This window comes from Brassica rapa, chromosome A09 (genome assembly GCF_000309985.2).
Source record: "Brassica rapa cultivar Chiifu-401-42 chromosome A09, CAAS_Brap_v3.01, whole genome shotgun sequence".
NCBI lineage: Eukaryota > Viridiplantae > Streptophyta > Magnoliopsida > Brassicales > Brassicaceae > Brassica > Brassica rapa.
Window position 1 is genome coordinate 39354016 of NC_024803.2, and position 26983 is coordinate 39380998.

Here is a 26983-nt window from a genome sequence, read left to right on the forward strand (position 1 = left end):
GATGAAGTTCAAAGAGGTTTGGAACCTTTGTTGTCTCCGTTTCTCTAGGGAATAACAATTTTATAGTGGTTAGTCTAATTATTTAGGGAGTATTTGCAGTTTTGCTAAATTAATCGATAAAAAATTAGAACGATGTCCATGTACCATGAAAAAAGAGTTTATCATAATTAATACAAATGTATAATGTGGTTTTAAATTTTAAAACAAATTTAAAGATTATAGGCTTCATATATAGAGCATTTAACGAAAACTCACTATTTTCGTAAGGGGAGGGGGGGTACACATAGATTTGAGAAATATTCAAAAAATTTGACAATACTGTTTTAATACATATTTGAATCATGTAATAACATATGATGAAGTTAAAGAGGTTTGGAACCTTTGTTGCCTCCGTTTCTCCAGGGAATAGCAATTTTATATTGGTTAGTCCAATGATTTAGGGAGTACTTGCAGTTTTGCTAAATTAATTGATAAAAAATTAGAACAAAGTTCATGTACCATGAAAAGTAGTTTATCATACATTAATACAAATGTATAATGTGGTTTTAAATTTTAAAACAAATTTAAAGATTATATGCTTCATATATAGAGCATTTACCGAAAACTCACTATTTTCGTAGGGGGGTTCACATAGATTTTGAGAAAAATTCAAAAAATTTGACAATACTGTTTAAATACATATTTGAATTATGTAATAACATATGATGAAGTTCAAAGAGATTTGAAACTTTTGTTGTCTCCGTTTCTCGGGGAATAGCAATTTTATAGTGGTTAGTCCAATGATTTATGGAGTATTTGATGTTTTGCTAAATTAATGGATAAAAAAATAGAACGATGTCCATGTACCATGAAAACAAGTTTATCATACATTAATACAAAAGTATAATTTGGTTTTAAATTTAAAACAAATTTAAAAATTATATGCTTCAATATATAGAGCATTACCGAAAAGGCGAAAACTCATTATTTTCGTAGGGGTACACATAGATTTTGAAAAAAAAATCAAAATTTTTGACAATATTGTTTTAATACATAGTTGAATATTGTAATATCATATGATGAAGTTCAAAGAGGTTTGGAACCTTTGTTGTCTCCGTTCCTCAAAGGAATAACAATTGTATAAGGGTTAGTCCAATGCTTAAGGGAGTATTTGCAGTTTTGCAAAACTAATGTATAAAAAATTAGAACGATGTCCATGTACCATGAATAAGAGTTTATCATACATTAATAAAAATGTATAATGTGGTTTTAAATTTTAAAACAAATTTAAAGATTATAGGCTTCAATATATAGAGCATTTACCGAAAACTCATTATTTTGTAGGAGTAACAAATAGTTTGAGAAAAAATCAAAAAATTTTTGAAAATACTGTTTTAATACATAGTTGAACCTTCTAATAACATATGATAATGTTCAAAGAGGTTTGTAACATTTGTTGTCTCCGTTTCTCTAGGGAATAGCAATTTTATACTGGTTAGTCCAATGATTTAGGGAGTATTTGCAGTTTTGCTAAATTAATGGATAAAAAATTAGACCGATGTCCATGTACCATGAAAAGAAGTTTATCATACATTAATAAAAATGTATAATGTGGTTTTAAATTTTAAATCAAATTTAAAGATTATAGGCTTCAATATATAGAGCATTTACCAAAAACTCATTATTTTCGTAAGGGTTAACAAATAGATTTTGAGAAAAAATCAAATTTTTTGAAAATACTGTTTTAATACATAGTTGAACCTTCTAATAACATATGATAAAGTTCAAAGAGGTTTGTAACATTTGTTGTCTCCGTTTCTCTAGGGAATTGCAATTTTATACTGGTTAGTCCAATGATTTAGGGAGTATTTGCAGTTTTGCTAAATTAATGGATAAAAAATTAGAACATTGTCCATGTACCATGAAAAGGAGTTTATCATACATTAATACAAATGTATGATGTGGTTTTAAATTTTAAAACAAATTTAAAGATTATAGGCTTCATATATAGAGCATTTACCGAAAACTCACTATTTTCGTAGGGGGGTTCACATAGATTTTGAGAAAAATTCAAAAAATTTGACAATACTGTTTTAATACATATTTGACTTATGTAATAACATATGATGAAGTTCAAAGAGATTTGAAACTTTTGTTGTCTCCGTTTCTCTAGGGAATAGCAATTTTATTGTGGTTTGTCCAATGATTTATGGAGTATTCGATGTTTTGCTAAATTAATGGATAAAAAATTAGAACGATGTCCATGTACCATGAAAACAAGCTTATCATACATTAATACAAATATATAATTTGGTTTTAAATTTAAAACAAATTTAAAAATTATATGCTTCAATATATAGAGCATTTACCGAAAACGCGAAAACTCATTATTTCGTAGGGGTACACATAGATTTTGAAAAAAAATCAATTTTTTTGACAATATTGTTTTATACATTAGTTGAATATTGTAATATCATATGATGAAGTTCAAAGAGGTTTGGAACCTTTGTTGTCTCCGTCTCTAAAGAATAACAATTTTATAAGGGTTAGTCCAATGCTTAAGGGAGTATTTGCAGTTTTGCAAAATTAATGGATAAAAAATTAGAACGATGTCCATGTACCATGAATAGGAGTTTATCATACATTAATAAAAATTTATAATGTGGTTTTAAATTTTAAAACAAATTTAAAGATTATAGGCTTCAATATATAGAGCATTTACCGAAAACTCATTATTTTCGTGGGGGTTAACAAATAGATTTTGAGAAAAAATCAATTTTTTTGAAAATACTGTTTTAATACATACTTGAACCTTCTAATAACATATGATAAAGTTCAAAGAGGTTTGTAACATTTGTTGTCTCTGTTTCTCTAGGGAATAGCAATTTTATACTGGTTAGTCCAATGATTTAAGGAGTATTTGCTGTTTTCCTAAATTAATGGATAAAAAATTAGAACGATGTCCATGTACCATGAAAAGAAGTTTATCATACATTAATAAAAATGTATAATGTGGTTTTAAATTTTAAAACAAATTTAAAGATTATAGGCTTCAATATATAGAGCATTTACCGAAAACTCATTATTTTCGTAAGGGTTAACAAATAGATTTTGAGAAAAAATCAAATTTTTTGAAAATACTGTTTTAATACATAGTTGAACCTTCTAATAACATATGATAAAGTTCAAAGAGGTTTGTAACATTTGTTGTCTCCGTTTCTCTAGGGAATTGCAATTTTATACTGGTTAGTCCAATGATTTAGGGAGTATTTGCAGTTTTGCTAGATTAATAGATAAAAATTTAGAACGGTGTCCATGTACCATGAAAAGAAGTTTATAATACATTAATAAAAAATTATAATTTGGTTTTAAATTTAAAACAAATTTAAAGATTATATGCTTCAATATATAGAGCATTTACCGAAAACTCATTATTTTCGTAGGGGGTTAACACATAGATTTTGAAAAAATTTCAAACTTTTTGACAATACTATTTTAATACATAGTTGAATCTTGTAATATCATATGATTAAGTTCAAAGAGGTTTAGAACCTTTGTTGCCTCCATTTCTCCAGGGAATAGCAATTTTATATTGGTTAGTCCAATGATTTAGGGAGTATTTGCAGTTTTGTAAAAATAATTGATAAAAAATTAGAACGATGTTCATGTACCATGAAAAGGAGTTTATCATAAATTAATAAAAATGTATAATGTGGTTATAAATTTTAAAACGAATTAAAAGATTATAGGCTTCATATATAGAGCATTTACCGAAAACTCACTATTTTCGTAGGTACACATAGATTTTGAGAAAAATTCAAAAAATTTGAGAATACTGTTTTAATACATATTTGAATCATGTAATAAAATATTATGAAGTTCAAAGAGGTTTGGAACCTTTGTTGTTTCCGTTTCTCTAAGGAATAGCAATTTATTGTGGTTAGTCCAATGATTTAGGGAGTATTTACAGTTTTGCTAAATTAATTGATTAAAAATTAGAACGATGTCCATGTACCATAAAAATTAGTTTATCATAAATTAATACAAATGTATAATGTGGTTATAAATTTTAAAACGAATTAAAAGATTATAGGCTTCATATATAGAGCATTTACCGAAAACTCACTATTTTCGTAGGGGGTACATATAGATTTTGAGAAAAATTCAAAAATTTGACAATACTGTTTTAATGCATAGTTGAATCATGTAATAACATATGATGAAGTTCAAAGAGGTTTGGAACCTTTGTTGTCTCCGTTTCTCTAGGGAATAGCAATTTTATAGTGGTTAGTCCAATGATTTAGGGAGTATTTGCAGTTTTGTTAAATTAAGGGATAAAAAATTAGAATGCTGTCCATGTACCATGAAAAGAAGTTTATCATACATTAAAACAAAGGTATAATGTGGTTCTAAATTTTAAAATAAATTTAAAGATTATAGGCTTCATATATAGAGAATTTACTGAAAACTCACTATTTTCGTAGCGGTTAACACATAGATTTTGAAAAAAAATTCAAAAAAATTGAAAGTACTGTTTTAATACATATTTGAATCACGTAATAAAATATGATGAAGTTCAAAGAGGTTTGGAACCTTTGTTGTCTCCGTTTCTCTAGGGAATAGCAATTTTATAGTGGTTAGTCTAATGATTTAAGGAGTATTTGCAGTTTTGCTAAATTAATTGATAAAAAATTAGAACGATTTACATGTACCATGAAAAGGAGTTTATCATAAATTAATACAAATGTATAATGTGGTTATAAATTATAAAACGAATTAAAATATTATTGGCTTCATATATAGATCATTTACCGAAAACTCACTATTTTCGTAGGGGTGTTAACACATAGATTTTGAGAAAAATTCAAAAAATTTTAAAATACTGTTTTAATACATATTTGAATCATGTAATAACATATGATGAAGTTCAAAGAGGTTTGGAACCTTTGTTGTCTCCGTTACTCTTGGGAATATCAATTTTATTGTGGTTAGTCTAATGATTTAAGGAGTATTTGCAGTTTTGCTAAATTAATGGATAAAAAATTAGGACGATGTCCATGTACCATGAAAAAGAGTTTATCATACATTAATACAAATGTATAATGTGGTTTAAAATTTTAAAACAAATTTAAAGATTATAGGCTTCAATATATAGAGCATTTACCGAAAACTCAATATTTTCGTCATGGTTAACATATAGATTTTTAGAAAAATTCAAAAAATAGTACAATACTGTTTTAATACATGGTTTAATCATGTAATAACGTAGGATGAAGTTCATTGAGGTTTGGAACCTTTGTTGTCTCCGTTTCTCTAGGGAATAACAATTTTATAGTGGTTAATCTAATGATTTATGGAGTATTTGCAGTTTTGCTAAATTAATCGATAAAAAAATTAGAACGATGTCCATGTACCATAAAAAGAGTTTATCATATATTAATACAAATGTATAATGTGGTTTTAAATTTTAAAACAAATTTAAAGATTATAGACTTCATATATAGAGCATTTAACGAAAACTCACTATTTTCGTAAGGGGAGGGGGGGTACACATAGATTTTGAGAAATATTCAAAAAATTTGACAATACTGTTTTAATACATATTTTAATCATGTCATAACATATGATGAAGTTTAAAGAGGTTTAGAACCTTTGTTGCCTCCATTTCTCCAGGGAATAGCAATTTTATATTGGTTAGTCCAATGATTTAGGGAGTATTTGCAGTTTTGCTAAATTAATTGATAAAAAATTAGAACAATGTTCATGTACCATGAAAAGTAGTTTATCATACATTAATACAAATGTTTAATGTGGTTTTAAATTTTAAAACAAATTTAAAGATTATATGCTTCATATATAGAGCATTTACCGAAAACTCACTATTTTCGTAGGGGGGTTCACATAGATTTTGAAAAAAAATTCAAAAAATTTGACAATACTGTTTTAATACATATTTGAATTATGTAATAACATATGATGAAGTTCAAAGAGATTTGAAACTTTTGTTGTCTCCGTTTCTCTAGGGAATAGCAATTTTATAGTGGTTAGTCCAATGATTTATGGAGTATTTGATGTTTTACTAAATTAATGGATAAAAAATTAGAACGATGTCCATGTACCATGAAAACAAGTTTATCATACATTAATACAAATGTATAATTTGGTTTTAAATTTAAAACAAATTTAAAAATTATATGCTTCAATATATAGAGCATTTACCGAAAAGGCGAAAACTCATTATTTTCGTAGGGGTAGACATAGATTTTGAAAAAAAATCAAATTTTTTGACAATATTGTTTTAATACATATTTGAATATTGTAATATCATATGATGAAGTTCAAAGAGGTTTGGAACCTTTGTTGTCTCCGTTTCTCTAAGGAATAACAATTTTATAAGGGTTAGTCCAATGCTTAAGGGAGTATTTGAAGTTTTGCAAAATTAATGGATAAAAAATTAGAACGATGTCCATGTACCATGAATAGGAGTTTATCATACATTAATAAAAATGTATAATGTGGTTTTAAATTTTAAAACAAATTTAAAGATTATAGGCTTCAATATATAGAGCATTTACCGAAAACTCATTATTTTCGTAAGGGTTAACAAATAGATTTTGAGAAAAAATCAAATTTTTTTAAAATACTGTTTTAATACATAGTTGAACCTTCTAATAACATATGATAAAGTTCAAAGAGGTTTGTAACATTTGTTGTCTCCGTTTCTCTAGGGAATTGCAATTTTATACTGGTTAGTCCAATGATTTAGGGAGTATTTGCAGTTTTGCTAAATTAATGGATAAAAAATTAGAACGATGTCCATGTACCATGAAAAGAAATTTATCATACATTAATAAAAATGTATAATTTGGTTTTAAATTTAAAACAAATTTAAAGATTATATGCTTCAATATATAGAGCATTTACCGAAAACTCATTATTTTCGTAGGGGGTTAACACATAGATTTTGGAAAAATTTCAAACTTTTTGACAATACTATTTTAATACATAGTTGAATCTTGTAATATCATATGATTAAGTTCAAAGAGGTTTGGAACCTTTGTTGCCTCCGTTTCTCTAGGGAATAACAATTTTATAGTGGTTAGTCCAATGATTTAGGGAGTATTTGCAGTTTTGCTAAATTAATTGATAAAAAATTAGAACGATGTCCATGTACCATGAAAAGGAGATTATCATACGATAATACAAATGTATACTGTGGTTTTAAATTTTAAAACAAATTTAAATATTATAGGCTTCAATATATAGAGCATTTACCGAAAACTCATTATTTTCTTAGGGGTTAACACTAAGATTTTGAGAAAAAATTCAAAATTTTGAAAATACTGTTTCAATACATAGTTGAATCCGCTAATAACATATGATGAAGTTCAAAGAGGTTTGGAACCTTTCTTGTCTCCGTTTCTCTTGGAAATAGCAATTTTATAGTGGTTAGTCCAATGATTTAGGGAGTATTTGCAGTTTTGCTAAATTAATTGATAAAAATTTAGAACGATGTCCATGTACTATAAAAGGAGTTTATCATATATTAATACAAATTTATTATGTGGTTTTAAATTTAAAACAAATTTTAAGATTATAGGCTTCAATATATAGAGCATTTATTGAAAACTCAATATTTTCGTAAGGGTTAACACATAGATTTTGAGAAAAAATCAAAATATATGACAATACTGTTTAAATACATAAATTAATCCTGTAATAATATATGATGAAGTTCAAAGAGGTTTGAAACCTTTGTTGTCTTCGTTTCTCTAGGGAATTGCAATTTTATTATGGTTAGTCCAATGCTTTAGGGAGTATTTGAAGTTTTGCTAAATTGATGGATAAAAAATTATAACGATGTCCATGTACCATGAAAGAAGTTTATCATAAATTAATACAAATGCATAATGTGGTTTTAAATTTTAAAACAAATTTAAAGATTATAGGCCTCAATATATAAGAGCATTTACCGAAAACTCATTATTTTCTTAGGGGTGTTAACACATAGATTTTGAGAAAAATTCAATTTTTTTGACAATACTGTTTTAATACATAGTTGAATCATGTAATATCATATGATGAAGTTCAAACAGGTTTGGAACCTTTGTTTTCTCCGTTTCTCTAGAGAATAACAATTTTATAGTGGTTAGTCCAATGATTTAGGGAGTATTTGCAGTTTTGCTAAATTAATTGATAAAAAATTAGAACGATGTCCATGTACCATGAAAAGAAGTTTATCATACATTAATACAAATGTATAATGTGGTTTTAAATTTAAAACAAATTTAAAGATCATAGGCTTCAATATATAGAGCATTTACTGAAAACTCATTATTTTCGTAGGGGTTAACACATAGATTTTGAAAAAAAATCAAATTTTTTGACAATACTGTTTTAATACATAGTTGAATCATGTAATATCATATGATGAAGTTCAAAGAGGTTTGGAACCTTTGTTGTCTCCGTTTCTCTAGGGAATAACAATTTTATAGTGGTTAGTCCAATAATTTAGAGAGTATTTGCAGTTTTGCTAAATTAATTGATAAAAAATTAGAACGATGTCCATGTACCATGAAAAGGAGATTATCATACATTAATACAAATTTTTAATGTGGTTTTAAGTTTTAAAACAAATTTAAAGATTATAAGCTTCAATATATAGAGCATTTACCGAAAACTCATTATATTCTTAGGGGTTCACACATAGATTTTGAGAAAAATTCAAATTTTTGACAATACTGTTTCAATACATAGTTGAATCCGCTAATAACATATGATGAAGTTCAAAGAGGTTTGGAACTTTTATTGTCTCCGTTTCTCTTGGGAATAGCAATTTTATAGTAGTTATTCCAATGATTTAGGGAGTATTTGCAGTTTTGCTAAATTAATGGATAAAAAATTAGAACGATGTCCATGTACCATGAAAAGGAGTTTATCATACATTAATACAAATGTATGATGTGGTTTTAAATTTTAAAACGAATTAAAAGATTATAGGCTTCAATATATAGAGCATTTACCGAAAACTCACTATTTTCGTTGGGGGTAACACATAGATTTTGAGAAAATTTCAAAAAATTTGACAATACTGTGTAAATATATATTTGAATCATGTAATAACATATGATGAAGTTCATAGAGGTTTGGAACCTTTGTTGTCTCCGTTTCTCTAGGGAATAGCAATTTTATAGTGGTTAGTCCAATGATTTAGGGAGTATTTGCAGTTTTACTAAATTAATTGATAAAAAATTAGAACGATGTCCATGTACCATGAAAAATAGTTTATCATATATTAATACAAATGTATAATGTGGTTTTAAATTTTAAAACAAATTTATTGATTATAGGCTTCATATATAGAGCATTTACACATAGATTTTGAGAAAAAATAAAAAAATATGACAATTCTGTTTTAATACATATTTTAATCCACTAATAACATATAATGAAGTTCAAAGATGTTTGGAACCTTTGTTGTCTCCGTTTCTCTAGGAAATAGCAATTTTATAGTGGTTAGTCCAATGATTTAGGGAGTATTTGCAGTTTTGCTAAATTAATTGATAAAAAATTAGAACGATGTTCATGTACCATGAAAGGAGTTTATCATAAATTAATTCAAATGTATAATGTGGTTTTTAAAACAAATTTAAAGATTATAGGCTTCAATATATAGAGCATTTACCGAAAACTCAATATTTTCGTCATGGTTAACATATAGATTTTTAGAAAAATTCAACAAATTGGACAATACTGTTTTAATACATAGTTGAATCATGTAATAACATAGGATGAAGTTCATTGAGGTTTGGAACCTTTGTTGTCTCCGTTTCTCTAAGGAATAACAATTTTATAGTGGTTAGTCTAATGATTTAGGGAGTATTTGTAGTTTTGCTAAATTAATCGATAAAAAATTAGAACGATGTCCATGTACCATGAAAAAGAGTTTATAATACATTAATACAAATGTATAAAGTGGTTTTAAATTTTAAAACAAATTTATTGATTATAAGCTTCATATATAGAGCATTTACTAAAAACTCACTATTTTCGTAAGGAGGTAAGTGGTGTTTGCTGTTTTTTCTCAAAAAAAAAAGAACATGTCACTTTATTAATTTTTTAACAGGTGTAGAAAAAATATATATATATTTATATAATTAGAATATCAATATATCTTCACACTTTTTACCGTTTATGCTGCTCTAATCCTATTAGAAAAGATATGAAAATTCAAACCAAGAATAGCCAAAGAGAGGTGAGACAAAGGTAATAAGAGATACTCCATCGTCATTCCATGAGTTTTTGTCTCTTTAAGCATGGAACAATTTGCTTCCAAACCTATTGGCATGCACTGAACTTGACCAAATACGAAAATTGCATGGATTTACTTAGCTAAGAACCTTTAAACTGGAGACTTTCCTCCACTATACATAGATTTTCCATTTGTTATGGAAGAACTGTTGTCGATTTTTATTTTCAATACCAAGCCCAAAAGTCAGGTCCAATTATCAGAGACATGCTGCGTTGGAAAAACAGGTTTAATCGACTGAAACCTATTAAACATGAAAATTTCGGACTGATATAATGCCCAAACTATGTGTACATATAAGGGCCAAACTGACCATTTAACTCTTGAATCGTACAGTTATTCGAATTTATTATTTTTTCCACTATAAACTGGGAATACAATTTTTTAAAAGAAAACATATAGATCGCATAGTTTAGAAAACAAATACGCAGAAACGAAACGTTTCAGAAAACATAATTTTTAAAATCTATAGAAATGAAAACGTTGTAGAAGCGTTTATAAATATATAAATATATATACATATATAAGAATGAGTAACATGTGAGTATAATTAATTTATTCTGTTTGGTTTATCTAAAAATATAATTAACAAATAACAATTTTACGTTAACTTTACAAAAATGAAAAAGTAAGACTTGAACATCAAAATCATACTAAAATTTAAAAATGACAGATCCTAATACTTAAATATTAAATAGTTTAATTCAAAATAAAAATACAAATTATAAAATTTGTTTTAAAATGTTTTTCCACGTTTCCGAAAAAAGTCACAAATTTTCAAAGAAAAAATGCAAGTTTTTATTAAATTTCTAAAATGAAATTTGAGAAAATTAAAAATGCAAATTTCTATTAAATTTCTAAAATAAAATTTGTTTTCGACAAACTCTGTACGTGGATTTTCATCATAATTTTCATGCAACCTAAATAAAAAAAAATTAAGTATTTTTAGTTCAAAATTTTAACCAACCATTTAATTATTTCAATGTTTCAAAAACCTATTTAATTAGTTATAAGTAATATATTAAACTTTTTTTGTTTTACAAAAAAAAAATAGGAAAATTGCACCCTATATACATGAAAAAAAATTCAAATACACTAACTAACCAAAATCCCCTCCCTTCTCTCCTACTTTCTCTTCCTATCTCTCTCTACTCTCTCTTCCAAAATCTAATTTTTCATTTTTTTTTGATTATTTGACAAATAAACCCAAAAAAATATATATATTAAACTTTGAACCAAAAAGAGTAATATATTGAACTAATTTTATTTGATATATACATTTTCTCTAGTAACTACGTATCCACTGTGAGCCACATATTTCCTATGTATTTATTTGAGAGAGACCAAGTCCACTGTTTGTGTGGCTATCTCTCAAGCCAACCACTTGCCCCCACTATCTGAATAAAAAGAAATATATATTCCACCGTCCACAAAAATATCCGTACTTTACTGACCCACCGTCTTCTACGCTTGGGTTCCGTGTATGACCGACTAAACTATCTGATGGTTATAATGAACAATTTGAACCGGAAATAAGATCTTATTAGATACATAATCGTTACACAAACATTTCGTAAGTAACATGTGATAATATTTATTTCAGCTTATGTGACTTGGAAATTATAGTAATACATGCAATTACATTTTAGTTAAAATACATAACCCTTACCAACGAAACTTGGATAAGTTATTTGGATAAAGTGGCTACAAATCTTGGTACATTTCTCGACAATCCAAGAAACCCATTATTATTACGGTTTTTAAAGCTTTCAAGGAGCTTTCTCAGCAGTAGCAGTGGTTCCTCCACCTGAAGGAGTAGGAGCATCGGTAGATCCACCACCGAGGCCAGCCTTAACCTCTTGGTGGCCATGGGCTCCATAAGCTTTCATCTTATAATCTTCCAAGCTACCAGATTCGTCCACGTAAGGACTGTTTGTCGGCAAGTCGTCGTTTTTAACTTCTTGCTCAGGTTTCTTCTCCGTCGCTGTCGTCGCCGGTGGTGTCTTCTCTGCCTCCATTTTTCTTTTGTTTGTACTATTATAGTTGTTGGGTTCCTGCTTATGAACGATGAGATTTGTTTGATCTTATAGAAGATGGAGTACACTGTGGCTCGTGTGTCTCCGACACGCGGCAGCTCCGCGGTTGATTTTGATCTACGTGGCTTTGTAAGTAATATCTTGCTGATGTCGGTAGCTTTATTTGTTATGGGCTGTAGTGATGTACTCTAAGGCCGAGAGATAAAGCGGCCTGAAGATAAATTTATATAGTTGAAAAATACATGCATTGAAAACGTCAACATATTTATGGAACAAAACTTGGGTTCACCCCCTATGGTGAACTCTAAAATTCACCTCTATAATTAACACCAATCAAACTGCCTGGTAGAATTAAGATAAAAAGGAATATTAAAACTTAGAAAAAAAAAGGAAAAGCTTTAAAAAAAAAAAAAAGAACGTCGCCGTCTCTGTTAACGATGGCTTCCTTCATCGCCGTCTTTGTTAACCACAGAGAAGATAGAAGCTGTGTTTGTCAAGTTGAGTCTCCAATTCTATGCTTTCAAATCGAATTTTGATTTTTTCTCCAATCCAAATCAAGCCATGTACAAACATACCATGACTTACGTACCTCAAATCAAGCCATGTACGTACGGACATCGGATTAGTGTCAAAGGGGTTTAGCTAATAATTATTTGGGAACAGCTTCCTGTTATCAAATTTCAATAGAATTCTCAAAACCTAATTGATGAAACAAAGAATACGTATGTTTCTTTAGTTAACGGAGACGTCAACATTTTTTTTTTAAAAAGCTATTTTCCTTTTTTTTCTAAGTTTTAATATTCCTATTTATCCTAATCCTACATGGCAGTTTGATTGGTGTTAATTATAGAGGTAAATTTTAGAGTTCACCATAGGGGGTGAACCCAAGTTTTGTTCATATTTATGTAGTGTATGTCCAGACTACATACATAATAGACATGAGGGTTCAAGTGTTTAATTAGACTGGATTCAAATTCAATTGAGTTCTGGTTTGGGTAATTCTTTCTGAATATTTTTAAAGTTCGGTTTTGATTATATTCAGATTTTATTGGGTTTGGTATAAAAATAATAATTCATCGCATATCTGGCTAAACCTGTCTAAAATTCGAGTTTTGATTACTAAAATACATATTTTGATTCGACAGTATCCATTTTGGTTGAACCCGTATTTTCTATTTTTATATAATAGTTATCTTTTATCAATTTCGACAAATATCTTTGGATAATATTCTCAGAAAATATAAATAATATCGAATCATTTATCAAAGAAATTGTATCTCTCACTATTTTAGGGTATAATAAGCTGACTAGGTTAAGATCTGCGCCTTACGCGGAATGAACATTATATATAAAAATTATTTTATGTATTAAATATTTTTACATATTATAAAATAATAAATATATATTGAATAATTAAAAGTCAGTAACTACTAAATATATAATTAAATTGGTGTGAACATATAAATCAATTTATTAATCCAATTTTTTTTAATATTTGATAGGATATGTAATTAAATTTAAATGATACTAACATACATAGTATATTTTAGTATATTTTTAATATTAATATCTATTAAATGATGATTTCTATTCATATAGTTTTTTTCATCATTTGTATCTTTTATAGATAAAAATTAAATTACTGATATCAAAATTTTTATTGTGGGATTAATAGTATTAATAATTTATAATTTAAAAAAATAAGTTGTCAATGTTCGTTCAAAACTTTTACTAAAAAATTGTTCAAAGTAAATTTTGAAACTAAAAGATTTATGTATTTTATATGGTTTATAGTTTAATTTAAAACGATATATATATTTATATTAATAATTAATTAAATTATACTTTTTACTTATATAATTTTGTAATCATTTGAATGTGAGACTTTTAACAGTTTTAGTAATTTATAGTCATTTTTAAAAATTCAAAATATAACATATACAGAAAAATTTAAATTTTTGATTATATGGTTATTGTGGTTGTTTAATTTATTTAATAGTTTAAAATTAAACAAATATGATAGAAGATACACTAATTTTTATCAAATCTTTATTATTCAAAATCATTAATTGCCATATATATTTTAGCCACATTAGGTAATTTCGTAAATTTTATTTAAGAAAATAATGAAGTACATTAATAATAAATTTATTGTTATTTTAATAAAAAACTTATTATATAATTAGATGGACCAACATATTTCTATAATGATTCTAAGAATCTTCCTATTGATGACATGTGGCTACAAAAAAAAAGTTGTAATGCTTCTCAAATAATATATAAGGGATATATCCTCGTTTAAAAGAGTTGCTTTAACCCCTTTTCTTTTGCTAAGTACGCTTATATCATTAAGAATGAAATGTTAGGAAAATACAAAGAGAATGCCTTTTTTAAAAAACATGCTTCCATGGCAAGTGGATACGAAGTGCCGAAATAATTCATTGAAAAAAGATGAATATAGCCTTTAGTTTGAAGAGAAAAATGAAGATATTAATCTAAATATGGTCTCACGTTAGAAATTAGATAATTAATATCCAATATATAACAAAAATTTTAACTTTGATTAGTATGAGGTTTTTTGAAAAAGAATCCAAAAATAAATTCATAAGAGTTTTTCTAAAACTCAATATTAACAATATCATACTAATTGGATCATAAAGAATTGGACATGGATTCAAGAACATCTCAACAATGAGTTTGGTTTTGCAACACATTATTCCGTTGGCGCCAAATATGGTAGATGGTAGACTGCACATACACTTTCCGGAGGGTAGAGGGGCGTGCTTTAAACTTTTGACATATGTGCCATTAACTTCAATAAAACAACATCAAAGCCCCGGTATCATAAACTTCTAATCACTATTACACATCATAAACTTGATATTGAAATCACATATTTGAACGAATTTGTAAGCTGATTTAGAATACTGTTGTGTTTTTCCCTTTAGAGTATATAATGGCATATATGTAATCTGGGTGTAAGTCTTTTGTGAAATATGTTTGTGCAAGGAGCGTTAACATATGTAAAAACAATCATGTCATAATACAAAAACATTGTCAGACAATATTAATTTAGTGAAATAACTGCACCTGGCGAAGGCTGGCCAGGTATAGATGCTTGTTCAATATATGCCATTAAATTGCTGTTATCCACCCGGCCTACCTCTGCTTTGTACCCGACTTTGATTGTTTGGTTTTACAACCGACAACAATGGTAATATGTTCTTATAACTAATTATGATTTCCATGACAAAAAAGCTGAGATTTACAATAGATGAAGACCATGAAAATAGATCATTCCAAGGCTCTCATAACGAGATAAAAAATTTGAACACTTTCTTAATTTGTTATTCTTTTAGATTGGTTTTATTTAGTACTTAAGATTAGTTTTTTGGATTTATTTTGATATTAAATTTTGAATTATGTTTTAAAAATATATCTCTTTGTTTCATATTAAATGTCATTTTGAATTTGTGCATAAAAATTAACAAAATCACTAATTTTGTATATTTTCTATATAAAACACAATTATCTATACACATAACCATATTTCAATCAATAAAAAAATAAATTATTGAATAAAATTAATAAATTTTGTATTGAAAATCGAAAACGACACTTATTTAGTATAAAAAATATCTCTACAATAACAATTAATATGAAACTGAATAAGTATTAACCAGATGATGAATACATAAATAAATAAAAGTAAGCATTAACATTTTTTGATATCGGTGTAAATTGAAAGAAAAGTTAACTTTCATTAAATAGATGTGTGTTAGATATCTTTCATTTGCCGGAATTATCTTTGATAACATAGATTAGTTTTAAATTTGAACTTACCTACTTTCAAAATTCAGTAACATGGTTCTAACTGGAATCGTGGGTCAACCTCAAATATATGTATATATATATATATATATATATATATATACTTAGCCTAGACATGTTGTTTCTTCATATCTTCTTTGACATCAATCAACAATGTCTGGACTCATGAGGTAAGTGCTACAAAGCATTATACTCTATATTTTCTAATTTATTTACTTTCTCGTATATACTTGATCGTTGGGACTACCATTATATATAGCAGATTGGATGGCAAGGTCGCTATTATAACTGGGGGAGCCAGCGGGATTGGAGCAGAAGCCGCTAGGCTGTTCAGTGAGCACGGAGCCAAGGTGGTTATCGTTGACATACAAGAAGAGCTTGGTCAGAACATCGCCGTTTCTATCGGACTAGACAAAGCATGTTTTTACCGTTGCGACATAACAGACGAGACACAAGTGGAGAAGGCGGTTAAGTTCACCGCCGAAAAACATGGAAAGCTTGACGTTCTGTTCAGCAACGCCGGTGTCATGGAACAGCCAGGAAGCATCCTCGACTTGGATCTCAAACAATTTGACCGGACAATCGCGGTCAATGTTCGCGGCGCCGCGGCGTTAATCAAACATGCAGCGCGTGCAATGGTGGAGAAGGGCACGCGTGGGTCAATAGTCTGTACGACGAGCGTAGCGGCGGAGATCGGTGGTCCTGGACCTCATGCGTACACGGCGTCGAAGCATGCACTTGTAGGGCTGATTAAAACAGCATGTAGCGGGCTGGGGAAGTACGGGATAAGAGTCAACGGCGTTGCACCATACGGTGTGGCGACGGGGATAAATAGCTATAACGAGGAAACGGTGAAGATGGTGGAGGAGTATGTGGCCGCCACTACGATTCTCAAAGGTGTGGTGCTCAAGGCTAGCCACGTGGCTCAAGCAGCTTTGTTTTTGGCTTCGGATGATTCAGCTTACGTTAGCGGGCAGAATCTGGCGGTCGATGGAGGTTACAGCGTGGTTAAGCCCATGTGAAGAAATTAATAAAAATATTTGGCTGCAGACTCTTTTGGTGTTGAATAATTATGTATTGTCTTCCATATCTATTCGGTATAATTTATGTTTTTTGAAACAAAATCCAGTGTAAGATCATGCCTAATGCTTTAAAGACTTCAATGGATAAAAGTTATAATAATAGTTTGAAAAAAAACTTATAGAAGAATGTGTTCTAAAAAAACTTACAAGAATGTAACTAAGTTTCTAGTACCAAAATTATAACGGCAAACTATACACCTAATCTAAAATTAGTACCAAAATTTACTCTCTCTAATCTTAACTGTGGTTCTTAGATTCGGATAAGAGACGGTTCTTAGTTTTTTTTTAGATTTTAACTAAGAAAAGCTAATAACCGCCTTTTAAATAAGAGATATAAAAATCGTCTTTTAGCCGAAACATGTAAAAACAAAAAATATTAAATTATGAGTTAAAAACTCCAACTAAAAAACCGGAACTAATCTAGTAAAGAAACCTAACGATATACCAAAGTAATACTTCCCAAGTGGGCTGTTAAAATTATTTAATAATTGTTACAAACCACCCGGTACTTTACATTTTATGTATATTTGATATTTGATTTGTCTTGTACAACTATTGAAAGTTTGGACTTTTACTTGATTTGTTAATAAAGACAAACTCCTTGATTGGGTAGGTTCAAATCCTATCTCTGCATATTATAAAAGATGAGAGAAAAACATGAATCTTTTGATATAAGAATCTGTTTAATTCTCACAATAATAAAAATCTATTTTATAGACAAATAACGGGTCTTTGCCTTTGCTTTGTCCCGTGGATTGATGGCCGTTTGAATTTATGTTGTATTCAAGTTCGTTTAGTGTGGTTGGTAATAGTTCAAATATTTGATCTGGTTAGCGGGTGGTTATCATAGCTGGTTCAGTTGATAAGACAACTGCCCACGTTTATCAAATATTTTCGTCTCGTACTTTCAAGTATATAAACGCTAGTGCTTGATAACCAGCTTAACAACTACAAATACTTGAAAAATCAAGGCCTGCGGATACGAAAAGTGAATATAAGACGAACAATGAGTATTTAGTTATTTATGCTCATCCCTAATAATAATGGCCTCAAGTACTCTGCTTGTTGTGCCTTATTAAATAACCAGGATTGTTAATAAATACTAGGCGTGGTCCACATATTTATTATTCATCTAATCTATTAATTTATTAATTTAGAACCAGGTGTGGAACCATCAGTCGCGAAAAAAAAACATATGCAAAAAGACATTGCAACTTGTAGAGGTGGTTCATATTTATTATTCATCTAATATTCTAATCTATTAATTTAGAACTAGGTGTTTTACCCGTATATGCAGACATAAACTTTTTATGAATATTTATTAGTTTATGTTTTATTAATCTAAAACTAACATAATAAGTTATTATTTATAGTTTTAAATAGTTAAATCAAACATCAAAGTATTTATATATGTCAAATATTTCTTTATCAAAATATATACTTACTATTGTGTTAATTTTTTTTAAAAACGCTCATATCTTAGAAATAGTTTAGAAAATATCTTTATATAATTTTTTTGCTTGATTAATATTTAATTATTAATTGTTTTTTTTATCTTAACTTTCTTAACTTTTATAATATAATATTGTTTTCAGATAGCAACACAATATATATATATAAGAATAATCTTATTTTTTATAATTCTATTATATTATTTTATAATCAATTATTTGATGTAACATATAACATATAAACTTTATACTATTAAAATAAAATTCATTTTTAATTATATATAAAATTCAGTAAAGATATTGTTTAAAATTCGTTTTTAATATAACATAGAAATTTATTATTATTGACATTTGTTTTTAATTATATACAAGATTCATTAAGAATAATTTTAAATTAATATATTAATGACTCAACTAATAACAAATAATAAATCAATGATTTAGCTAAAACCTAATAAAAACATGACAAATAAGCAAAATTACCTAAAATCATGGAAAACATGATAAATAAACAAAATCACTTCATAAATAATAGTATAGATCCTATTTTTTATCTACCACACAAAAGTCTATATTAGACCATTAGTTAGAAACTTAGCTAAATACCATAAATTTACTCATATATGATATTTCTCTAACATAAAAAAATAAACAATATACATCTAAACAATAATATTCTTAAGAAAAGCCAAATGTATTTCCATTATGCTATTTTTTATTGTTTATTATATTTAATCTAGATCAAATTTTATACATATTTCAGTAATTAATTTTAAAATTAAATAATACATCCCAATTCTTTCTGAAATTATCATATTAATTTTTTATTAAACAAAATAAAAATAATTTATTGGTTGTAAGATTTTATGTTTGATTTTTGCAGTAAAAAACACCAAACTGAAATATTATATACTAAAATAATATAAAAAATTAAAATATAATATTAAAAATTTTAATTTGGTCACATACAAAAATTTTGAGGATAAAAAAATTTAAACAAAAATTAATACAATTTGTTATAATTCATGTAAAACTAATGTTCAAAATTAAACTATTAATATGATGTTGTATTTTTAAACAAATAAACCAATTACGTGATTAATATATGATTAGTACACTTTCATTAAAAAAAGAAATTCAAAAATATAAAATTTTAAAAATAATGTTATATACTTAAAATCGATATTAAATATATTTATTTATAACTTATTTTATAGTTTAAATATTATTTTAAAAATAAACATATATCCGCATGAACGTGCGGGTTCGAATCTAGTTTTTTTTTAATAGTGTATGTTTTAAAGTTTTTACACATTAAGTTTTAATTACAAATACATTATTCTGTGATTAATTATTTTCATATTTTTAGCCAATCAAAATAAACAAAACTAATTTCTTTGAAATTTATAATTCTCCAAAAAAATCTAGCTCACTGAGATGAATTTTAACCTTTGTGCTATAGGGAACTTTTGATAATCACTTACAACTGTATATATATATGTATTTGCTATATATTCCCTTCGTTTTTTAATGTATGATGTTTGAGAAGTTTTTGATGTTTCAATATGTAAAATGTTTTTCGTTTTTTAGATAATTTTAAGTTTATTAAAAATTATGTAACCAATAATATTTTGTTCTCTATATTTGTAATTAGTTAGATAGTTTTTAATTTATTATTTAGACGATGTTTTTAGATAAAAGTAATTTTTTTAATTGTTGTGCACATGTCTAAATATTATATATTTTGAAAGAGAAAATATATAATACTACCAAACATCGAACCCACAAAAGATGTGTAAAGACTATTGGTTTTGTTGTTGCAAGATCTGTCCGGAGAAGCTGTCCCGTTTATGTAGCGTGAGAAATTAATCTTAAGAGATAAATGATAAAAATAGATTATGCAGATTGATTTTTTTTAAAATTAAAATAACTGCATTCATATTTTCTAATTGGAGTCCAAAAAATAATCTTAAAAAGACATGAACAAAACAAAAAACAATCAATTTCAAAGACCAGAAAAAAAAAGAATCAATATTTCAAAATTGATAGAATTCGTTCTCTGCATCTTTGAGTTTCTTCGAGGTTTGTCTGTTTGCTCACTTCAAGCTGCTACCGAGACCATTAATACAAGATCACAAATACCAACCTGAGTTATGTAAGGGAGCATGTAGATTTGCCTTTGTCCTGCTTCCCCTTACGTGGGTAAGTCCCCCATAATTAGAGACCAGGAGCTACTCAGAATCATAACTTGTGCCAGTCTTGGTGTGGTGACTTTCCCCATCGTCTTAATAAATATATACAACCAGATGCAGAGAATAACGAAACGGCACTTAGAGCCATCATCGTTGAATTCTCAATCTTGCCGGAGTACCCTCTCTGCAATATTAAAGGTCAGTTTTACACGAAACAGAAGCAAAACATGTTACTGTTTGTAATGGCACACATACCTGTATTAAGCAATACAAGATAGTTGCATTAGCTGGGACTTGAGAAAGGCTTATCATCCCTCCACGCAATTCATTCGGTACATACCTGTAAATAAAAAACAACAAATTCATTACACCACAGACGAAGAAAGATTTTTGCCTCAGCTTTGAAATCTGAAAAAGTGCACAGATTATATGTATATAAGAGTATTAGCATTATTATTACATGGTCCTTAGTCTTGCAAGCAAAGGCAGTACCAGTCCAGTAAAGCCATGAAATAAGCAGAAAAGTACTATTAAGGTGCTGATTTCCTGCAAAATAATGTGAGGGCCTTCAATATGAACGGCACTGAGACTGTGTTTAAAGCTTTTCTGAAACTAGTAAATAATTTACCTGATAATCATAGGCTACTATAGAAAACACAACCGCAAGTATTGCGTATATGTAGACTAGGCAATCTTCAAGCCGGAGAAATGATTGTCCGCTCATAAGCCATGGGAATACTGTACTCCCAAGCATTCTTGAGCCCAAGAAACATGGATATATCAATCCCAGATTCACTTCTCGCCCATCAGCCTGACCCAACATAACACATTATATATTCAAACATGGACTATCATCATGTGACTGTCTAATCTTATTATAAAAAGATTCTCGTGTGTCTGTGAAATAAATAAAAATCTAAAATCCCAGTTTGGAATCAAAGGGTGTCTTAAACATCACATGAAAGTAAGCATCATTGCTCATATGATTTCTGAAACATGAAAGTTGGTTGAAGTAACTACAAAGATGCTAAGGAGGTTGATCAATACCACTATCGTCGGTGCCCAAAGAATCCAAAAGACTGCAGTGGAAAACTGGAGGCAGGCCTGTGCAGTTCCTAGAAACCATATTCTTTTATCTGACATAATTAAAAACTAAAAATTTCAGTTTGAATCAAATTTGGAAAGTTTCGATGCAAAAGGAAAACAAAAACAAAGCCCTTACCACCAAGAACATATGCATAGAACGCTGCAGAATAATCTCTAAGTGGCAGCGTCTTAACAGGCTCTTTCGCAGTCCGGACAATACAAACAATGGCCACAACAGACAAGAACAGAGACGCCGTAGCAGACAGCGCAACGCCACTCTGAACATTACCATCCGCAAGCCAATTCGCAAGAACTTGACCTCCAATCAAAGAAGCAGACTCAAGAAAAGTCATCAACCAGAACGTCTCATTCAACGAATCATTCCGCTGACTTTGCTACAAAGATACAAGAACACTCTGTTACAAAAATCAGAACTTTATATTTAAAAAATAAACTTGAAGAATACATACCTTCTCATGCTCCACAACGAGCCAAGTCTCAAACCCAAATGAATGCACGAGACCAGCAAGAGACAAGCAAACGTTAGCAAACCAGGCACTAGGACTCATTGTAATCCTCTTCCACACACCAACAACGAAATGCAAGACGCAATAGAGTAGACAAATCCTCTTCTGACCTCTACAAAAAAAAACATTCAAACTTAGCAATCACTTGAAAAAAAAGATTATAAATAAACAAAAATATTATAAGTTAGCCATAGAGGTGTCCATCCAAATTTTTCATTAGCACAAGTTTTATATTTTAGGCTCATTTAATAAAGATCACGAGTTATATAAACAATCTTTAACCAACATCAGCTAACTCTTAAGCTTAATTTAAATCGCGAGTTAGCTAATTTAACTCATGATCTAAATAATAAATAAACTGAGGTAGCTCATGAAAAATCCGAGCTCTAAGCTGTGATGAGTCGAGCTAGCTCATTTTGACAGACTTACATGAGATCAGAGAGGACACCAAGTAAAGGACCGAGAACAAGAGAAGACGAGAAGCCAACACAGAGATAAGACACCATTGATTCTTTACTCACGCCATAAGACGCTAACTCCGATTCTCCATACACCGACCATACACCTTCCATCACTGCCGCAAAAAAAAAGTTCCAATTCAATAGATCTCGAAATCGCGTCGGAAGAAAGCAGAAGGAATCTTTTACCTGAAGAGAGAGTGTAGATAGCTAGAAACCATCTTTGGAAGCGCGCGAAAGATGAGGAGACGGCGTGATCGAAGGTACCGAACGTTTTGCTTTTGGCGAAGTAGGGGAAGAGGAATATCGATAGAAATGTGGAGAGGAGGAAGAAGGCGAAGACGCTTGTGGTTGGCTCCCAGACGAAGCTCTCGATGACCACCCCCATCGATCACAAAAGTTGCCTCGCCGGTGAAGCCACGCCGGAGAGAGAGATGGGAGTTTTTAGATAGATCTTGACTGATGTTTGTTCGCTCGTTTTAGAAGATTTCACGTTACATCGGCCCAGTAGTGAAAAGATCTTAAGGCCCAACTAAGTTGTAACGCACCAAAAGTTAATCTTTCCGCCAATAAAATAGATTTGATGTAGAGAAAATACAGTTTATGTCCGAATTAGACGAAATGCGTTCACAATTCTTTGTAATTATTTCTATTATAAATTTTATTTATAAATAACTAATTTATGGACTGAATATTATTTTATCCTATAACAAACAAATAATAAAATAAACATGTATGTTGTTAGTGTAAAAGTTATTTTTAGCCATAATCTAGATTATGTGTACAATAATATTTATGACTAAGATAAATTAGTCATCGCATACAAATAATACTATATCTTGATGATTTAGTTAACAGAAAATAAATTTATACTTTAAAATAAGCGAGTTTGTTTGTCATTTACACAATAACACATATTTTATTATTGCTTGAAATAATATTACACATACAATATACAAACGAATTATACATGATTTGATAACTTTGAATTTTACGTGAAACAAATCCCGCGCTTCCAAAACGCGGATCCTAATCTAGTCACATGTTTATAACACATAATATCATTCTATAAAACAAAATCAAATGCAGTGACATAATTATATAAACAAAGTTTGAACCTTAGAACAAAAAAAAAATACACAGTTCCAATTTTAACAAAATCTTTCAAATTTGAACAAACTGTTTTTAATATACACAACATAGTCATCGTGAAAAAAAAAATATATACACAACATAGTAAATAGTATGATTTATAAAAAATACATTAGAAAATTATTTCATATAGTAAAATATAATCAAATGATAAGCAACTTATATAAATATATCACTTTGATTAGTTTAAGATTCAACCATACGAAAAATTAATACACATACAAACAATAAAAATCATCTATTAACCATAATTGATATTCATTACAAAATTAAAAAAAACGCGGACATGCGAATCCAAATCTAATTAATTTTTTTTTCATTTGCCTGAAAAATCATGCTTTTTATTGAAAAAAAAATTCAGAACTTAAATTTGTGATTTAGCATTAGAGTCACGGAATCAATAATTAAGATCAGTCTCCATTCATACTAAGGGTCTGACTGGTTCAACCGCAGCGGTTGCGGTTGCGGTTGCGGGAGTTTGCGAATGCGGGTGGTTGCGGTTTCTAGCGGTTTTAAGAGATTTGTACGACTGGTTCTGCGGTTAGAAATTGGTGCGTTTGCGGGATACTTATGACTGGTTAACTACCAAATGCAGCAGCGGTTAAATAATAAATCAACAATATTTACATTTTATACAATTATAAAAATATCAAAAATAATAATATTATAATAAATATAAAAGTTATATTTAGAAAGTTATAGTTTAATATTTTTAAAAATATAGAAAATATTTTTATTTTAAAGTTTTATAATATTAATTAAAATATAATAGATATATTTTAGCATTTTTATAATTCCAATTTAAATTTTTTTATTGAATATTTTTATTTTTGTATTTATATTGTTTTAGAAAAAAAAGAATTTTTTTTATCCTCCCGCAACCGCCCGCAACCGCAAACGCTAGCTGGAACCAGCTTTTGAATTTATGAGGTTCAGAGCGATTTAGAGCGGTTTGAAGCGGTTTGGAGCGATTTGAGTGATTGTTGCAAAACGCCAACAACCGCTACCAACCGCAAAAACTGCGTTTGCGGGTGGTAGCGGGAAAACCAGTCATACCCTAAATCTAGTATTTTTCAGAAATCGAAAGTTCCTACAACGTACGATCAGGCCAATAGGTTAAAAGGCCTAAGGCCCAATATAATAAGAATCGAATTATCTAGAGGAGGCAATAGCGCGTTGGGTGATTGGTGGATGGTGCATAAACATAAGTGGCGAATTTATTACGGAGTGCGCATTATAGAAAAGAAAACGCAAGTTGGGATAATTTATTTTTGTCGTATAAATAACTCTTTATTCAACATTGTCGGCAAAATTATTCCCATTTCTTTCTCATAAATTAGGGTTTGCGTAGTCTCGTCTCTCTTCCTCTCTTTCCTTCCCTGCGTGTAATCTCGAATCAGGCACAGAGAGAGAGAGATGGGTGGAGGAAACGCACAGAAATCAAAGATGGCTCGTGAGAAAAATCTCGAGAAGGCAAGGCAGGCTGGAAAAGGTTAACCAAACTTAACACGACCCGATTCAATCAGAGTTTTCAATTTATGTTTTTTTTTATAACGTAACTGTGTTTTGATCTATTACAGGAAGCCAATTGGAAGCAAACAAGAAAGCTATGTCGATTCAGGTGATCTCTTTTGCTTCTGTTTATGATTCAATTCTTGGTTATTATCTTGATAATGAATTTAGGGGGTACCAAACCAAAGTTTGTGACATGTTTTTTTCGTAGGAATTGAATGTTTCAAATGTAACTATATTAAATAGAACTTATGGAACCGTGAAACCGTGAAACCTTAGTTTTAACTTTAAACGGTCTTTGTAATTGATTATTGAGTCGTAAGCCATTTTACTTTCTTGAGGTAAGACTTATCTTGTGTCGAATTAAAATTACTAACACTTCATGTATGAATTTGGTTAATGTTACCAGTAAGCAGCATCGAAATATTGAATTGAGTGTTCTTTCTATTCATTAAGTTTTTGTTACTTGTTGGTTTATACAGTGCAAGGTTTGTATGCAAACATTCATCTGCACAACCTCGGAAGTGAAATGCAGGGAGCACGCTGAGGCCAAGCATCCGAAGGCCGATGTTGTCGCTTGCTTCCCACATCTCAAGAAGTGATGAAACTATAAAAAAGGATTCCAATGTAAATGTATGGATCCTTCTTCTACTATGTTTGTATTATCAAAGTCTTAAGTGTCTTGTGTCAACAAGATTAATGGTTCTGTTTCTCTTTCTACCTAAAGACCTTTTTCAACAATAAGTCTCTTGCTGTTATAATTATATCATGAATGGAACTTCTTCTGATGGTTTTTAGTTCAAAAATATAACATCACAGTATTTAGTTCAAAAATACTAGAAAGCACCAAGATTTTGTTTTCACGAGAGTTCGTAGTCTGCTGCTCTCGGCTTTAACTTGACCAAATTATGGATGAGCTTATAAAACAGAGTACCACCACTCATAAGTCAATGGCCTGTAGATGTGAAAGAAAAAACTCTCACCGTATTGGCCAGAGAGCCAGTTACCAGAGGGTGAAGCAAACATAAATCAGTTTTCTTTTCTCAATTGGTATAATAGCAACCAATTCCCTTTTGCAATGTTTTGAAATCTGACGCGTATTTGCGGTTGAAATTTGTGGTTTTGAACTGACTCGATATTTAATCTATTTTGGGTTTTAACTTTTAAGAATCGGATAAACCCTGTAAAACTTTGTTAAACCCAAGACTTGCTTCTATTGAACCCCATTTATATATTTATTTTATAAATACATTTAGTGTATATTTATGAATGTTAAATGAATGGTGGTGATATTTTGATGTAAATCTCCAACTTTGAAAAAGTTAGCTGTAAAGGATTCTAATTTAATCGTTTGTTCAGCACTAAGGA

At 29.1% G+C, this 26983-nt stretch overlaps 4 protein-coding genes and 1 long non-coding RNA gene across 6 annotated transcripts; 3 read left to right on the forward strand and 2 right to left on the reverse strand.

Annotated features, from left to right (window-relative positions):
• The first annotated feature begins 5838 nt into the window (after positions 1–5838).
• Positions 5839–6609, forward strand: LOC117128446. The gene is made up of 2 exons (XR_004451745.1): positions 5839–5960; positions 6317–6609. It is a non-coding gene; the product is annotated as an uncharacterized LOC117128446 (long non-coding RNA).
• A 5203-nt stretch (positions 6610–11812) lies between these two features.
• LOC103842441 lies at positions 11813–12483 on the reverse strand. Its single transcript, XM_009119060.3, has one exon. The coding sequence runs from the start codon at positions 12304–12306 to the stop codon at positions 12058–12060; it is 249 nt and encodes an 82-aa protein (XP_009117308.1). The 5' UTR covers positions 12307–12483; the 3' UTR covers positions 11813–12057.
• Positions 12484–16088: 3605 nt separating this feature from the next.
• Positions 16089–17352, forward strand: LOC103842442 (short-chain dehydrogenase reductase 3a). 2 transcript variants are annotated; one of them, XM_009119061.3, is made up of 2 exons: positions 16089–16325; positions 16415–17352. In XM_009119061.3, exons 1-2 carry the CDS (start codon positions 16309–16311, stop codon positions 17175–17177), a joined length of 780 nt encoding a protein of 259 aa, XP_009117309.1. In that variant the 5' UTR covers positions 16089–16308; the 3' UTR covers positions 17178–17352. The 2 variants fall into 2 exon arrangements, with proteins under 2 accessions (XP_009117309.1, XP_009117310.1); XM_009119062.3 differs by having other exon boundaries at positions 16418–17352.
• Positions 17353–20571: 3219 nt separating this feature from the next.
• On the reverse strand, positions 20572–24465 carry LOC103842443 (molybdate-anion transporter). Its single transcript, XM_009119063.3, has 9 exons — positions 23141–24465; positions 22923–23067; positions 22437–22605; positions 22103–22361; positions 21928–22016; positions 21509–21691; positions 21341–21426; positions 21136–21220; positions 20572–21064 (listed from the first exon to the last, which is right to left on the reverse strand). The coding sequence occupies exons 1-9, from the start codon at positions 23337–23339 to the stop codon at positions 20930–20932; spliced, it is 1350 nt and encodes a 449-aa protein (XP_009117311.1). The 5' UTR covers positions 23340–24465; the 3' UTR covers positions 20572–20929.
• Positions 24466–25333: 868 nt separating this feature from the next.
• On the forward strand, positions 25334–26412 carry LOC103842444 (uncharacterized protein At2g23090). Its single transcript, XM_009119065.3, has 3 exons — positions 25334–25595; positions 25684–25724; positions 26098–26412. The coding sequence occupies exons 1-3, from the start codon at positions 25520–25522 to the stop codon at positions 26215–26217; spliced, it is 237 nt and encodes a 78-aa protein (XP_009117313.1). The 5' UTR covers positions 25334–25519; the 3' UTR covers positions 26218–26412.
• The last annotated feature ends 571 nt before the right edge of the window (positions 26413–26983 follow it).